Raw genomic sequence first — 15,737 nt, forward strand, 5'->3', positions numbered from 1 at the left:
GAGACCGAACAACCAGATGATGAGATGGCAAATGGGTCGTACCGGCATGACACCAAGAGCAAGGCTCCTGACAGCCGCAGTCGCAGTAAGTTCCACAGCATTGTGAACTGTCCAGAGAGTATGTTCAGCGTGGTGCAGAACTATGGAGAGGCTCAGACGATGTTCTAGGAGATGGAGGCAGTGAAGGCAATGACACAGCCAGCGGGACCCCCCTCTACGAGATAGAAAACCAATGGGGTCCGAACCCACAACAACCAAACAACGGTGCCACCTGAGAGAACACCAAGGTACGAATGAGGGGAAAGCCAGCAGAGCTTCAAATGCCATGTAAGGACCTGTGGATCACCATAACCAGGAACGAAGACACCGTGAACTGGACCCAGCGGATCCACCATGGGAAGGTGGTCGTCCCCGATGGAACCGCTGGGCTGCGAACTGTGGACTTCAACAGTGCCAACAGGAGGGCTGTGTGACCGAGGTGGCCTGTGTGCGGTTAAATGGTGTGGACCAAGGCAATGTCGACAAGTGTGACAAAGCATGGCAATTGTTTCAAGTTATAGAATGGATATTGACGCAATTGCGATAACTGGTATAATGAAAACAGTATTCTCTCACCCATGGGTAACTTATGTAGATATCGAGCTTGATTATTATTATTATTATTATTATTATTATTATTATTATTATTATTATTATTATTATTATTACTATATCATGTGAACATGCGATATGATTGAGTTTTTTGAGGTTATGTCACGAAAGAGGCACTGTATATATACATTCATATCAGTTAATGTAAATACCTGTAAATTAATATTATAATTTATTCTTGCCTGTATATATAAATTGTAATCTGTAATTGTGAAACACACTCTGACTTCCAGAATGGAAGTAAGGCACTAGAACAACTGAGAATATTCTTTACATTGTAATCTATGTATTGGACACTCTGGAATATTTAAGTAGGTAGTTCTCTGTAAGGTATCTTTGTGGAAGTCTGGCCAGCATATATATAGAGACGACCTTGACGTTGAAGTGAGTGCCGGTTTTTGGACGAGTTGTGGTTTGGAAGTTATTGGAAGAGAGTTATTGTTTAGTAGGACATGGCTGACATGCCGAGCCAGGCAGTCTCCATGTTGAACTGATCGGTAGTCATCTGTTTTCTCTGTGTTCAAAGTGCAACATCTGTGGTATTCGGTGTCAGTTGTCAAATGTTTAAAGATGGCAGCTTTGTTGATATCCTACAACTAAAGTGTTTTTGTTTGATGGTACTGTGATTAAGGTTATGTGTGTATTAATCTGTGTAATATGTGATTAAAATTAATTGTACCAATTGACAGCATCGCGTGTACATCTGTGTGGATATGTCAGATTGACGTCAAAAATTGGCACATTATCACTGACAATAAAGCTAGATGCCTGCGTTTCTTGTTCCTGTTTACTTTGATTTTGTTTGTTCCTAGAAAGGAAATGTTTTGATTTAACAGAGCTTCATGAACAACTTTCCAAATGAGTATGAGAAATTTGATATAATAACAAAACTTGTTTTTCAGAGTATATAACATTAATTTGAAATGGAGTTAATAATATACACCAAGAAAAGAAATCCTAGAAAATATGCTATTTTCACTAGAAGGAGATAATGATTGTCATTCTTTCATTCAGTCAGTAAGTCAGTCAGTCATCATTATTTTAAGAGACACTGGAGTCGTACAATTGTGAACTGTTGAACTCTCAATATGGAAATGAAATTGATAACATATTACTTCAGATTACTGATGTCATCAACAAATTATACACTAGTATTGAAGAAATCAACCTGAAATTGCCTGAATGGCTCTGTGAGCAAGCAATACTAACTCTATATAATAAAAATCTTCCGGGCTATTATGCCGTGGTCCACTCCTCTCGCTTCTCCCAGACGTTTCAACTACTGCTGCGGTAGTCATCTTCCGTGGCATCATGTCGATACGCTCTCCTGTATCCCGCTGGTGACTGCGAAAGTTGTTTGGGAAGCAGCTGTATTTATATGTAAGTGCGCGGCCTCCAATTGGTTCACGCCGTGCAATCCGACATTTGATTGACTATCTGAAAGCACGACCCCCGATTGGGTCGCGCCAAGCAGCCTGGCGTTTGGTTGGGTCTCTGAGCACACGACCTCTGATTGGTTCGCGCCGTGCAGTATGTCACCAAGTTGAGCATATGAGGGCATGAAATCCGACTGGGTCGCTCCGAGCAGTCTGTCGTTTGATTGGATCTCGGAGTGCACAACCTCTGATTGGGTTGTGCCGAGCAATGGATCCTCTGGTTGGTTGACTGTAATGTCCCTGATCTTAATAAACTTTGGCCGTACGTTATATAAAGGGGTGTACCAGGCCTTGCTGAGTTTCAGTCCTTCCTCCTTTCTATTAAAGTTATCCGGATGTTTATGTATTTCGATTGCTTCCCTGTAGAGACGGGCGTGAAAGTGGGATGTTGTGGCCAGTATGTCAGTATCCTCGTAACGGATCTCATGTTTTCCGTCAAGCAGTGCAGGCTCCGCTACTGCTGATTTGTCATATTGTGACAGTTCCTTTTGTGCTCCGTAAGGCGAGTATTGACACTTCTGCCAGTCGTGCCAATATAAACAGCTCCACAGCTGCACGGTATCCTATAGACTCCAGTAGATGTTAGAGGGTCACGTAGATCTTTGGCAGAACATAACATGTTTCGTAGCTGTCGGGTTGGCTGAAAAATGGTTTTAACAACGTGACGTTCACGGAGTCTTCCAATAGGATCCGTGACATCCCGTATATACGGCAAATATGATATAGATGTTGATTCCCATAGGGAATCTGAAACATTTGTCCTGAATGAGCAAATTTATAATACCAATATAAATGGTCCGTTATTGGACATTATAAATTTTCCAGCTAGCTCATTCTTGGTTGCCAGCGTTTCGCCCTCGTGTGCTAGGGTGGGCTCATCAGTTGGTACCTAGCACACCTAACAATACGCTGGCTAGTGCATACCGTGGAGGCCACTGCGTAGGCTAACTGGAGCCACCGGCAGTGCCAATGCATCAATTTTTAGTGATGAGACAAAGTCTCTTATTGCAATGGCACTGCCGGTGGCTCCAGTTAGCCTACGCAGTGGCCTCCACGGTATGCACTAGCCAGCGTATTGGTAGGTGTGCTAGGTACCAACTGATGAGCCCACCCTAGCACTCGAGGGCGAAACGCTGGCAACCAAGAATGAGCTAGATGGAAAATTTATAATGTCCAATAACGGACAATTTATATTGGTATTATACGGAAAATAAGCGATACCTTTCTTCCTGGGTTCTTCTCGCTTACTATTTGCTGGCTGTCTTCTGGGGTGGAGTGCTCTCCTGACCTCTTGTACCGTGTAGCCATTGGTTTGTAAGGCTAGATCAAGATGCTGTAGTTCCTTCTCGATGTACTCTGGTTCACAGACATGAAGGGCGCGATCCACCAAGGTCTTAATCATGGCGCGCTTCTGGCCAGGATGGTGATTGGAAGTTTTGTTTAAGTATTGGTCTGTGTATGTTGGTTTTCGGTATACTTGATGTCCTAGGGATCCATCATTCTTCCTCTTCACCAGCACGTCCAGGAAAGCTAATTCTCCATCCTTTTCCTTCTCCACAGTGAATTGTATACGAGGATGAATACTGTTCAGATGTGTAAGAAAACAGTGAAGTGCCTTCTCTCCATGTCCCCATATCACAAAAGTGTCATCCATGTAGCAGAACCAACAGGCTGTGGCCATACAGACGAGGGACAATTATGTAAATGCTCGAAAAGTTAGGTGTAAACTACTGCATAAGGGTAAAGTGGTTATTCTTTATAAGGACTTATTGTACTGTACCGTACCCAGGGGTAAATACCCTCTAGGACGATGCCTCCATTCCTGTATGAACATCCGACTAACTCAGGGTTGGGCAGAGTGTGGGTTGGTTGTCGATTGGGTCAGGATAAAAAGTCGAAGTTCTACACTAAAATAGCAATCAATGACAGGAAATGGAGGTATAACACGAATGAGAAACAATCATAGGGGGTAAGATGGATTTATTAATAAATATCCCCGATCAAATCACACGAAAATAATTGAATCAAGAAAAATAAAAATTTGTAAAAAATGAACTCAAAGTATTGAAATAAGTCGAAATTAAAAACGTTAATTGAATGATTATACAAATTTGACATTAAAGAAACAAGTTCAACAAAGAACATTTATATAAATCAAGACTAAATTTCTTCTTATAGTCCAATGTTTATGTTGTATGGCAACAAGTGTACGCAAACACTGCCATGTGGTATTTCCATATGGAGTTTCACACTATCGCATCCCAACGATACGGTTTCAAAAATAAGTTAATCCCGAGAGTCGCCGAAATTACAATTAAATAAAAGTTACATTATACAGAAAAGTTACGACGAAAAGAAAAATAATTAAGACGCAATGGACGCTATGTAATTTATGCAAAATACAGTTTAAAAAGCAGCACACGGTTCGGTACGGAAGTTCCACGCGAATACGCGCCCGTCGCGAAATAGTGAAACAATAGCACGTTTCCACTACACTTGTTACTCCGCGGTCACTAAACACCGACTTTATCAATTGAAAGTAAACTCTGTCAAAATTATACTATTTCATTTAGGCCTACTCAAGTACAGTAAAATATTTCGACTGCACAATTTGAAGTATCAATGAGAACCAGTTACTATTACTGGAATAACACCACGTTAATCACTATCACCAGTCACAGAGTTAATGCATCCGCACTGTTCAAATCTTTACCACAGAGATACAGAGTTAGTGCATCCGCACTGTTCAAATTTTTATCACGGAATCACAGAATTAGTGCATCCGCACTGTTCAAATCTTTGCTACGGACTGACGCTCTCCAGAGCTAAGGGTTACTGAGGCGGCTTCGGTGACGCCAATAATGCTGGGGTTCCCGGGTGTCTGAACCAACCACCAATCAGAGAGTTCGTCATATATGATGACACAATACTTATTGTGATATATTTACAAAACACAGCTCAAACACTAGCAAATCTCTTCCACCAATTTTTATAATACATTTCCAAATATATCTGACTTCAGAAACTGTGGAAAACCGATTACCTACAGAAACTGACTTTATCCACAGAGCACGTTGGTCATCCTGGAATTAATATTTGGCGCGGTATGGCCTCCAAGTTTGCCAAATCCCTAAGTTCCCATTGGCTGAAATATCTTGCTTGGTCAGCATCTAATACACGTGTCGATCCTTACCAGCGCTTGGGTACGCTATCTTTTCTCACGGTCATACGGAAATATGAAGCAACATCCAGCGACTTACTGTCTTGCTCAACATCCGGTATCAACTATCTTGGGATACGATGCTTTAACATGTTAGACTGTAACTTTAATGAATAAATTTCACATATTTGGTCAAATAATATTCCAATTATTATTATGGGCCGGCAGGATACGGCTCATCCCTCTCTTACCCAGGGAAAAAAAATGAATATGGAGTATTCATTTTTTTCTTAATGTATTATTTGACTATTTATTATCATCTGGATATATGCAATCTCTTTCCTTTAGTACTATTTGCCGTCTCGCAAATTTGTATTCTCTTCCCATAGTCTATCATTATCTTGGCGGATGTTGTAGTAGATATCAAGTAACGCATGAAAACGTCGCTGCATGCCACCACACTCTTCACAATCTTCTTCCTCTGAATAATTGTCTCTTTCCATCTGCGTGAAGTCCTCCTCCTCCTCCTCCTCCTCCTCCTCCTCCTCCTCCTCCTCCTCCTCCTCCTCCTCCTCCTCCTCCTCCTCCTCCTCCTCCTCCTCCTCCTCCTCCTCCTCCTCCTCCTCCTCCTCCTCCTCCTCCTCCTCCTCCTCCTCCTCCTCCTCCTCCTCCTCCTCCTCCTCCTCCTCCTCCTCCTCCTCCTCCTCCTCCTCCTCCTCCTCCTCCTCCTCCTCCTCCTCCTCCTCCTCCTCCTCCTCCTCCTCCTCCTCCTCCTCCTCCTCCTCCTCCTCCTCCTCCTCCTCCTCCTCCTCCTCCTCCTCCTCCTCCTCCTCCTCCTCCTCCTCCTCCTCCTCCTCCTCCTCCTCCTCCTCCTCCTCCTCCTCCTCCTCCTCCTCCTCCTCCTCCTCCTCCTCCTCCTCCTCCTCCTCCTCCTCCTCCTCCTCCTCCTCCTCCTCCTCCTCCTCCTCCTCCTCCTCCTCCTCCTCCTCCTCCTCCTCCTCCTCCTCCTCCTCCTCCTCCTCCTCCTCCTCCTCCTCCTCCTCCTCCTCCTCCTCCTCCTCCTCCTCCTCCTCCTCCTCCTCCTCCTCCTCCTCCTCCTCCTCCTCCTCCTCCTCCTCCTCCTCCTCCTCCTCCTCCTCCTCCTCCTCCTCCTCCTCCTCCTCCTCCTCCTCCTCCTCCTCCTCCTCCTCCTCCTCCTCCTCCTCCTCCTCCTCCTCCTCCTCCTCCTCCTCCTCCTCCTCCTCCTCCTCCTCCTCCTCCTCCTCCTCCTCCTCCTCCTCCTCCTCCTCCTCCTCCTCCTCCTCCTCCTCCTCCTCCTCCTCCTCCTCCTCCTCCTCTTTTCTCACGGTCATACGGAAATATGAAGCAACATCCAATGACTTACTGTCTTGCTCAACATCCGGTATCAACTATCTTGGGATACGATGCTTTAACATGTTAGACTGTAATGAATAAATTTCACATATTTGGTCAAATAATATTCCAATTATTATTATGGGCCGGCAGGATACGGCTCAGTACTGTGTTATGATTTATGGTATAAATATAAAATTATTAGAGAGCCTCTGTGGCTCAGGTAGCCGTGCGCCGGTCTCTCACCGCTGGGCTCTGCGTTTCACAACCTGGTCATTCCATGTGAGATTTGTGCTGGAAGAAGCAGAGGCGGGACAGGCTTTTCTCCAGGTACTCTGGTTTCTCCTGTCATATTTCATTCCTGCAACACTCTCCAATATTATTTTATTTCATCTGTCATTCATTAATCATTGCCCCAGAGGAGTGTGACAGGCCATGGCAGCCGGCACAATTCCTATCCTTGCCGCTTGTTGGGGGCTTCATACATTCCTTTCCCGACCTGGTAGAATGACTGAAAACAGAATGTGGACTTTCATTTAAACTTATCACTACAGTATATTTAAAGAATTCTGCAAACAAGTACATTTTGGGGGACCATGGGCTTCTGTAAATTCTAACAAAACCTCACTAAAATACTAGAATGAATAATATACAGTGTAAATAACAAAGTCTATCGCTGATACAATCAAATTATTTGAGGAATGACTCAGAATGCAAATGGAAATTTAATTTCTAGCAAAATGTTACTCTATTTTATATATAGACTAGCTGTTGTGTCCCCATCATTGATGGGTTAGTTTTCATAATTGCAGCAGTAACGCCATATATCATAGACGAGTGGCAACAGAATAAACAAAGCACACCCCAACTAACAACAATAATCTGTTGGTATAATGTTCTTGTTGGTAAGTTTCAGGCACTTATGGTCATTCTAGGTCATCACATTTTGGTTTCTTCTGCCTTGTCATTATTAAAGCTCCAACTCCACCACCCGCTCCAATTCCTTTTTCCCCAAATTCTTTAACTGATCATTCCTTCCCATTTTTTCTTCTCATTTCAATCTGCCATCTTCTTTATCTTCCTGATGGATATGGGTTAATAACCACATGATGTTGCAGCTTTCAAAAACAATCATGACAACCAATTAACTCATTCTCATTACCATGATGACTGAACAATATTTCCACCTTAGCAATGCTCACTGTTGTTGATCTCTGTAATAAATATTACCAAGTTTGATAGCTGCAGTCGCTTAAGTCTGGCCAGTATCCAGTATTCGGGAGGTAGTGAGTTCGGACCCCACTGTCGGCAACCCTGATAATGGTTTTCCATGGTTTCCCATTTTCACAGCAGGTAAGTGCTGGGGCTGTACCTTAATTAAGGCCCTTTCCTGTCCCATCTTTGCCATAAGATCTATCTGTGTTGGTGCAACGTTAAGCAACTTGTAAAAAATAACAACAACAACAACCACAAGGGATATCTACAAAAATAAATGTCTATCAATAAATGCAAAAATAAAACACTACAACACAGTTATAAAACCGGAAGCTACATATGCAGCAGGAACACTTTTTCACCTGAATAAACAACCAAAGACTGACAGACTTCAGAAATTTAAAAGGAGGATTCGAAGAACCTGCATCAACAAATAAATACCAGAAAGATGGACAGCGGCGGTTAATACCTAACAAAGTCGTGTACAAAGAGCTAGAACCCATTACAGATACTATGCGTAAGAGGAGACTGGGATTCTTTGGATATATCGTGAGGATGCAGGATTCGAGGGTTCTGAAACAACTAGTACTGTACAACACAATCTCGTCTCAAAAAATACCACGACAGCATGTAAATGGATCAGAGAAGTAGGAGAGGATCTGAAGGAAAGAGGCCTTACAATAAAAGACACCACAAATAAGATAAAATTGAATACAAAACTCAAGAATACAAACCTCCGCATTACCCTTACACAAAACAAACCAACAACACGCATATTTTCAACTGAGGAAAGGGCACGAAGATCAGAGCGTCTGAAGAAGTACTGGGAAGACCGCAAAGCCCTAACAATCCCTTCGAAGAGACCTGAACGACGGACTGACTAACGTGATCCTGTGAGTTCCCAAAAGAAGAAGAAGAAGAAGAAGAAATATTGAAATTCATGAATATCTCCAATATTGTAGCTTGTACAATAAAACTGTACAAGATGTAAATTATTGAAAATTAAATAGTCTGTAGTTAGTGGCTTGGCAGATGCAAACTGTATGGCAGTCCAGATAATTTTGCTGATAATTTCTAAATAATTAAGTTTATTGATTTTTACTCGGGTGTACTCTTATTTTTACTAGTGGTTAGGTGACCCTTGACATTGGTATGGGAAAATGATGGTATATGAAGAGCCTTGATACCATAAAGCCGTAAATTTGACTGAAGCCTAACTGGCTCCCGCCCGCAATTATTGGAAGGAATAAACGTTCTGGCTCAATACGTTGGTAGTTGTCGCAAGAGGAAATCCCTCATAAACCTGTGACTGTAGGGGGTCTGGTGCCAGTTATCAGGCTATTGTAATATGTTAATGGATCTATCCGTTTCAATACCTTGGTTGTAATATAGTTAAATATTTTCAATATCTGCTGATAACCATTCGCAGATGCAGATGTGGGTGCGGATGAAAGAGGTGCAGATGCGGATAATATTTTATGTATCCATGCAGGGCTTTAGATATGGGTTGGATAGGTATGGCATGAACACTATGCCTCCATTAGTTTCTGTTCTAACGCTTTCCAATGTTTCTCCCTTTTTTGTTAGATCATATTTAAATTTGGTCTAACTATGAAGGGAGTTTAATGTATAAGGCAACACTTTCTTTTTCTTCTAAAAGCAGGTTGGTTTTATTTAGGATTCAAATACACCATGTAATTCCCCAATCCTTTTGCTATAATACCCTACTTTTCACCATAAAATCTGTTCTGTTTAGGGCCTGTATGCCTGCATGGTGCCACTTGACTGGTCAATGTTGAGCCAACGTGGTGCTGCATCGATAACTTCCTCATCATCCATGTAATGCTTCCCGCTGAGTGCATCCTTCATTGAGCCAAACAGATAGAAGTCAGAAGGTGCGAGCTCCGGGCTGTAGGGTGGATGAGGAAGAACAGTCCACTGAAGTTTGTGAGCTACTGTCTGGTGCGCAGATTTGCATGAGGTCTTGGGTTATCATGGAGAAGGACAAGTTTGCTTCCATTTTTTGTGGCTACGAACATGCTGAGTCATTTTTCCAATTTCCTTAGAGTAGCACAATACACTTCAAAGTTGATTGTTTCACCACGAGGGAATCTAGCAAAGAAGGCAGCTAAGGATAACAAGATAGCAAGCATCATTGGCAGTCATACAAATTTTAGTCAAAAATGGAAGGGTATGTATAGGTACTTTAAGGCAGAAACAGGTTCCAAGAAGGACATTCCAGGAATAATTAATGAAGAAGGGGAGTGTGTATGTGAGGATCTTCAAAAGGCAGAAGTATTCAGTCAGCAGTATGTAAAGATTGCTGGTTACAAGGATAATGTCCAGATAGAGGAGGAGACTAATGCTAAAGAAGTATTAAAATTTACATATGATAACAATGACATTTACAATAAGATAAAACGGGTGAAAACTAGAAGAGCGGCTGGAATTGATAAGATTTCTGGGGATATGCTAAAGACAATGGGTTGGGATATAGTACCATATCTGAAGTACTTATTTGATTAATGTTTGGTTGAAGGAGCTATACCAGATGAATGGAGAGTTGCTACAGTAGCCCCTGCACATAAAAAAGGGTGGTAGACAAAAAGCTGAAAATTACAGGCCAGTAAGTTTGACATGCATTGTATGTAAGCTTTGGGAAGGCATTCTTTCTGATTATATAAGACATGTTTGCAAAAATAACTGGTTCGATAGAAGGCAGTTCGGTTTTAGAACAGGTTATTCCACTGAAGCTCAAGTTGCAGGATTCGAGAAAGATATAGCAGATATCTTGGATTCAGGAGACCAAATGGACTGTATCGTGACTGACCTGTCTAAAGCATTTGATATTGTGGATCATGGGAGACTACTGGCAAAAATGAGTGCAATTGGACTTATCTGACCCTGTAATTATTAAGAGGGGAATTCCTCAATGCAGTATTATTGGACCTTTATGTTTTCGTATACATAAATGATATGAGTAAAGGAGTGGAATCAGAGGTAAGGCTTTTTGCGAATGATGTTATTCTGTATGGAGTAGTAAATAAGTTACAAGATTGTGAGCAACTGCAATCTGACCTCGATAATGTTGTGAGATGGACAGCAAGCAATGGTAAGTTGATAAACAGGGTTAAAAGTCAGGTTGTGAGTTTCAGAAATAGGAAAAGTCCTCTCAGTTTTAATTACTGCATTGATGGGGTGAAAGTTCCTTTTGGGGATCGTAAGTATCTAGGTGTTAATATAAGGGGTTGTAGTAAGGATGTAAAGGAGAGGGCATATAAATCTCTGGTAAGACCCCAACTAGAGTATGGTTCCAGTGCATGGGACCCTCGCCAGGATTACCTGATCCAAGAACTGGAAAAAATCCAAAGAAAAGCAGCTTAATTTGTTCTGGGTGATTTCTGACAAAAGAGTAGCATTACAAAAATTTTGCAAAGTTTGGGCTGGGAAGAACTGGGAGAAAGAAGATGAGCTACTCGACTAAGTGGTATGTAAGACATAAATGAATCAATCAAGATAAGTGGTATGTTCCGAGCTGTCAGTGGAGAGATGGCATGGAATGATATTAGTAGACGAATAAGTTTGAATGGCGTTTATAACAGTAGGAAAGATCAAAATATGAAGATAAATTTGGCATTCAAGAGGACAAACTGGGGCAAATATTCATTTATAGGAAGGGGAGTTAGGAATTGGAATAACTTACCAAGGGAGATGTTCAATAAATTTCCAATTTTTTTAAAATCATATAATAAAAGGCTAGGAAAACAACAGATAGGGAATCTGCCACCTGGGCGACTGCCCTAAATGCAGATCAGTATTGATTGATTGATTTTGACAATGAACAGAATAACCCCTTCAGAGTCCCAGAAGACCATAGCCATGACTTTACCAGCTGAGTGTACCGTTTTGAACCTTTTCTTTGTGGGAGAGTTGGTGTGGCACCACTCCATGGATTGGCGTTTCGTTTCCAGTTCACAGTGATGAATTCACGTTTCATCACCTATGACAATATTTGACAAGAAATTGTCACCTTCAGTCTCATAACGTGCAAGCAATTCCGCATTGGTGTGGCACTACTCCATGGATTGGCGTTTCGTTTCCAGTTCGCAGTGATGAATTCACGTTTCATCACCTCTGACAATGTTTGACAAAAAATCGTCACCTTCAGTCTCATAACATGCAAGCAATTCCGCACAGATGTTTCTTCTTTGCTCTTTATGGTGTTATGTTGGGTGTCGAGGAGCCCAGCGGAAAAAAACTTCGAATACTCCAACTGGTGGATAAGTGTGTCAGCACTATCAACAGAGATGTCAAGTTCAGCAGCGAGGTGTTTGACTCTGATCCGTCGATCACCTCAAATAAGGTTGTCCGCTAGTTCCAACTTTGCAGGCATCAAAGTTGTGTGCAGTCGGCCAGCACATGGGAGATCAGACAGGTTTGCTTGACCTTGCTGTGATGATGAAACACGCCTCGCCCAACAGCTTTCTGTGTTGTTGTCCACTGCCAGGTCTCCATAGACATTCTGTAAGCAACTATGAATATCTGTGATGCCCTGGATTTCCACCAAAAGAAAATAACTGCTCTCTGGTATGCATCTCCATTACAGACGTCATTTTGAAGTCTAGTTTTAGCACTGCCATCTAATGGAACTTAGTGAAACTCTACAAGATGAAGCAGGAATATTCAAAGATGTCTCAGACAAAATTCCAATTTTTTAAAAACCCAAATTGGGTGAGAAATGAAATGTGTTGTGTTATATATTGAATGCCCCTCGTGTCTCCTTGTGGGAAGTCTGAATGGTCTTTTTCCAGGCACCATCCTCTCTAAGTACTTTCTGGCAATCCACATCTCATGCATTCACTTTACATGATCAAACCATTTCAGCTGTGCAATTCTGTCTTTCCTCTATTATATTCACCTGCATGCCACTTTTTATGTAATAATTCCTAATTCTGTCCCTTCTCATCTTCTGCATAGCTGATTTTAGAAGCTTCATTTCACATTCTTGTAACTTACTAGTGTGTTGTATATTCAAGGCACAACTCTCCAAGCTGAGTGCCAGATTGGCTGAAGGTATGATTAGAATATTGTCTATTTTGGTATGAAAGGAACTGCCTTGCTCCAGACTAAATCCTGCACTTGGTAGAAGAAGATGGATCCTTTGGGTGCTCTCTTTTGTAATTCTAGTTTTACATTTCCATTACTGGAGATAACTCTTCCAAGGTAACTTCAATTTTCTTACATTCTGTTTTCTCTCCCAGTGTGTTTTAGCAAATCGTTAAGACTGTAACATGAAGTTACTATGAGCTGTGGCTTGAAACTGCGTTATTATGAACTTGAGCAGTTACCTTTGTCCTTCATGATATAAAATTATGGCACTGTATATAGGTTATTACAATCAGTCAAAGGCACTTACGTTAACAATTGGGCTGCTGTGAAGACTGATGTTTGATGCATCCGAAACTTCCAAGACTCATCTGAGAAAAATGTTTTGCATTATATACTGAACGTCCCTCGTGTCTCCTTGTGAGAAGTTTGACTGGTCTTTTTCCAGGCACCATCATCTGGAGAATTACTATGGCAACAAGGACCGACTGCAGTTTTGTCCAAGTATCTTGGAACCTGATTTACTTCATTTTTGCAGATTTCGCTTCACAAGCCATTAGTTTTACACCCACTTCTCTTTGTTCTTTTTCAGTTTACAACAGTATATTGTTTCTCAAAGTTATTGTCTGTCAGACTAGAAAAAACTGTAGAATATATTTACAAAACTGAATATGATATGAATTATCCTCTAGATATATGCTATACATTAATGATTACCTTTCTGAAAGCCTATTCTGGTGGGTATCAGAGCTCTCAGGAATTGTAGACTGTTTCTCTTCCTCCTGTTTCTCGAGACTTTTATTGTTCCTGGAAAGGAAAAAATTACATTTTTTTTGCATCTGATATCAACATTATGGTAGAAAGAAGGCAGTGTTGTATTATAATTGCTTACATTCCAACACGATATGAAAAGCACACAAATGCACAAACACACACATTATATTTCAAAGAACCAACATCCTGTAGGAAACATCCTGTTGGAAATATCCCTGTAGATGTATTTAATCCTTCAAAGACTCATCTGAGAGAAACCGAATCTATAGAACATCTATGGCAACAAAGACGGACTGCAGTTTTGCCCAAGTATCTTGAAACCAGATTTATTTCATTTTTGCAGCTTTTGCTGCACAAGCCAATAGTTTGATTTGAATTGATTTCATAATATGGATCTAGGTGCTTTTGAGGTCTGTGCACACCCAATAGTAAATTGTTTCCCAAGTTCATTTTGTGTCAAAGCAGAAAAAACTGTAGAATATTTTTACAAAATTTAATATGACGTGAATTAAAGCTACATATTAATGATTACCTTTCTGAAAGACTATTCTGGTGGATATCAGAGCTCTCAGGAATTGTAGACTGTTTCTCTTCCTCACATATCTCAAGACTTTTATTGTTCCTGAAAAGGAAAAAATTACATTTTTTGCATCTGATACCCAACATTATGGTAGAAAGAAAGCAGTGTTATATTAAAATTGCTAACACTCCAACATGATATGAAAAGCACACAAATGCACAAACACACATTATATCTCAAAAGAACCAACATCCAACATCCTGTTGGAAATATCCCTGTAGATGTATCTGATCCTTCAAAGACTGGGAGAGTTGGCTGTACGGTTAGGAGCATGCAGCTGTGAGCTTGCACCCAGGAGATACTGGGTTTGAACCCCACTGTTAGCAGCCCTGAAGATGGTTTTCCATGGTTTCTCATTTTCACCCCAGGCAAGTGCTGGGGCTGAACCGTAATTAAGGCCACAGCTGCTTCCTTCCCACTCCTAGGCCTTTCCTCTCCCATCGTCACCATAAGACCTATCTGTGTCGGAGCAACCTAAAGCAACTAGCAAAAATAAAACAAAGAGATCCTTCAAAGACTCATCTGAGAGAAACCAAGTCTATAGAATTTCTATGGCAACAAAGACAGACTGCAGCTTTTCCCAAGTATCTTGAAACCTGATTTATTTCATTTTTGAAACTTTTGCTGCACAAGCCAATAGTTTTAATTGAATTCATTTCATAATATGGATCTAGGACCTTTTGAGGTCTGTGCACACCCACTTCTCTTTGTTCTTTTTCAGTTTACAATAGTAAATTGTTTCCCAAGTTCATTTTCTGTCAAAGTAAAAAAAATTGTAGAATATATTTATAAAATTTAATGACATCAATTACGCTCTAAGACATAAGCTACATATTAATGATTACCTTTCTGAAAGATTATTCAGGTGGGTATCAGAGCTCTCAGGAATTGTAAACTCTCTCTCTTCCTCCTGTTTCTCAAGACTTTTATTGTCCCTGGAAAGAAAACAAAAAGAAATTAATAGACAAGATATTTGGGCTTATGTTGTGTCATGAAAATAAGGTGAAATTCTTTACGTATTGCAGAGAAATTTGCTCTGCGTCTTCAGATAAAAATCTCAATTTTTCATGAAGGACTTCTCTAAGAATAAAAGTTTGAATCTAGACGTTACTAATGGAAGTGTAAGTGGCACGTTCATTCATCACCAGATGGCTCACCGTAAGCAGTACAGTGCTAGCATTCGAGGCGGAAGCTGGCGGCACCATCAGAATCAGTCTGAGAGGGGGTCACATAACAGGTGAACACACACATTATGAAAGCATGACACTGACACATGCATGGAATGAAACATCTGGTGATGAGGAACATACGAATTTTGAAAACATCAAAACGAGATAACAGTAGTGAAGGAATAGGGAATATAACTACCTATGTAAATCCTTAATGGCTGGCAATCTCATATTACTTAATTTATAGCCAATGTCCCTGTTGAAATTGTTAGGCTTTCTACATATTTCCAAAC

At 41.1% G+C, this 15,737-nt stretch overlaps 2 protein-coding genes across 2 annotated transcripts in view; both read right to left on the bottom strand.

Moving 5' to 3' along the window:
• The window catches only part of LOC136880344 (ubiquitin carboxyl-terminal hydrolase 50), a 199,804-nt gene extending 184,572 nt beyond the window's left edge, over positions 1 to 15,232 (bottom strand). The window contains exons 1-2 of the mRNA XM_068229180.1: positions 15,121 to 15,232; positions 14,228 to 14,317 (exon numbers count right to left, since the gene is read on the bottom strand). The gene's annotated coding sequence lies outside the window, so the exon portion shown is untranslated. The remainder of the gene's footprint in view (positions 1 to 14,227; positions 14,318 to 15,120) is intronic.
• LOC137498543 (repetitive organellar protein-like) overlaps positions 9,568 to 15,737 on the bottom strand; it is a 278,597-nt gene continuing 272,427 nt past the window's right edge. The window contains exons 12-15 of the mRNA XM_068226217.1: positions 15,121 to 15,210; positions 14,228 to 14,317; positions 13,639 to 13,728; positions 9,568 to 9,724 (exon numbers count right to left, since the gene is read on the bottom strand). Of these exons, the coding sequence (XP_068082318.1) occupies positions 9,568 to 9,724; positions 13,639 to 13,728; positions 14,228 to 14,317; positions 15,121 to 15,210 (427 nt within the window). The remainder of the gene's footprint in view (positions 9,725 to 13,638; positions 13,729 to 14,227; positions 14,318 to 15,120; positions 15,211 to 15,737) is intronic.

Source organism: Anabrus simplex, chromosome 1, assembly GCF_040414725.1.
Source record: "Anabrus simplex isolate iqAnaSimp1 chromosome 1, ASM4041472v1, whole genome shotgun sequence".
In the NCBI taxonomy this organism is placed as follows: domain Eukaryota; kingdom Metazoa; phylum Arthropoda; class Insecta; order Orthoptera; family Tettigoniidae; genus Anabrus; species Anabrus simplex.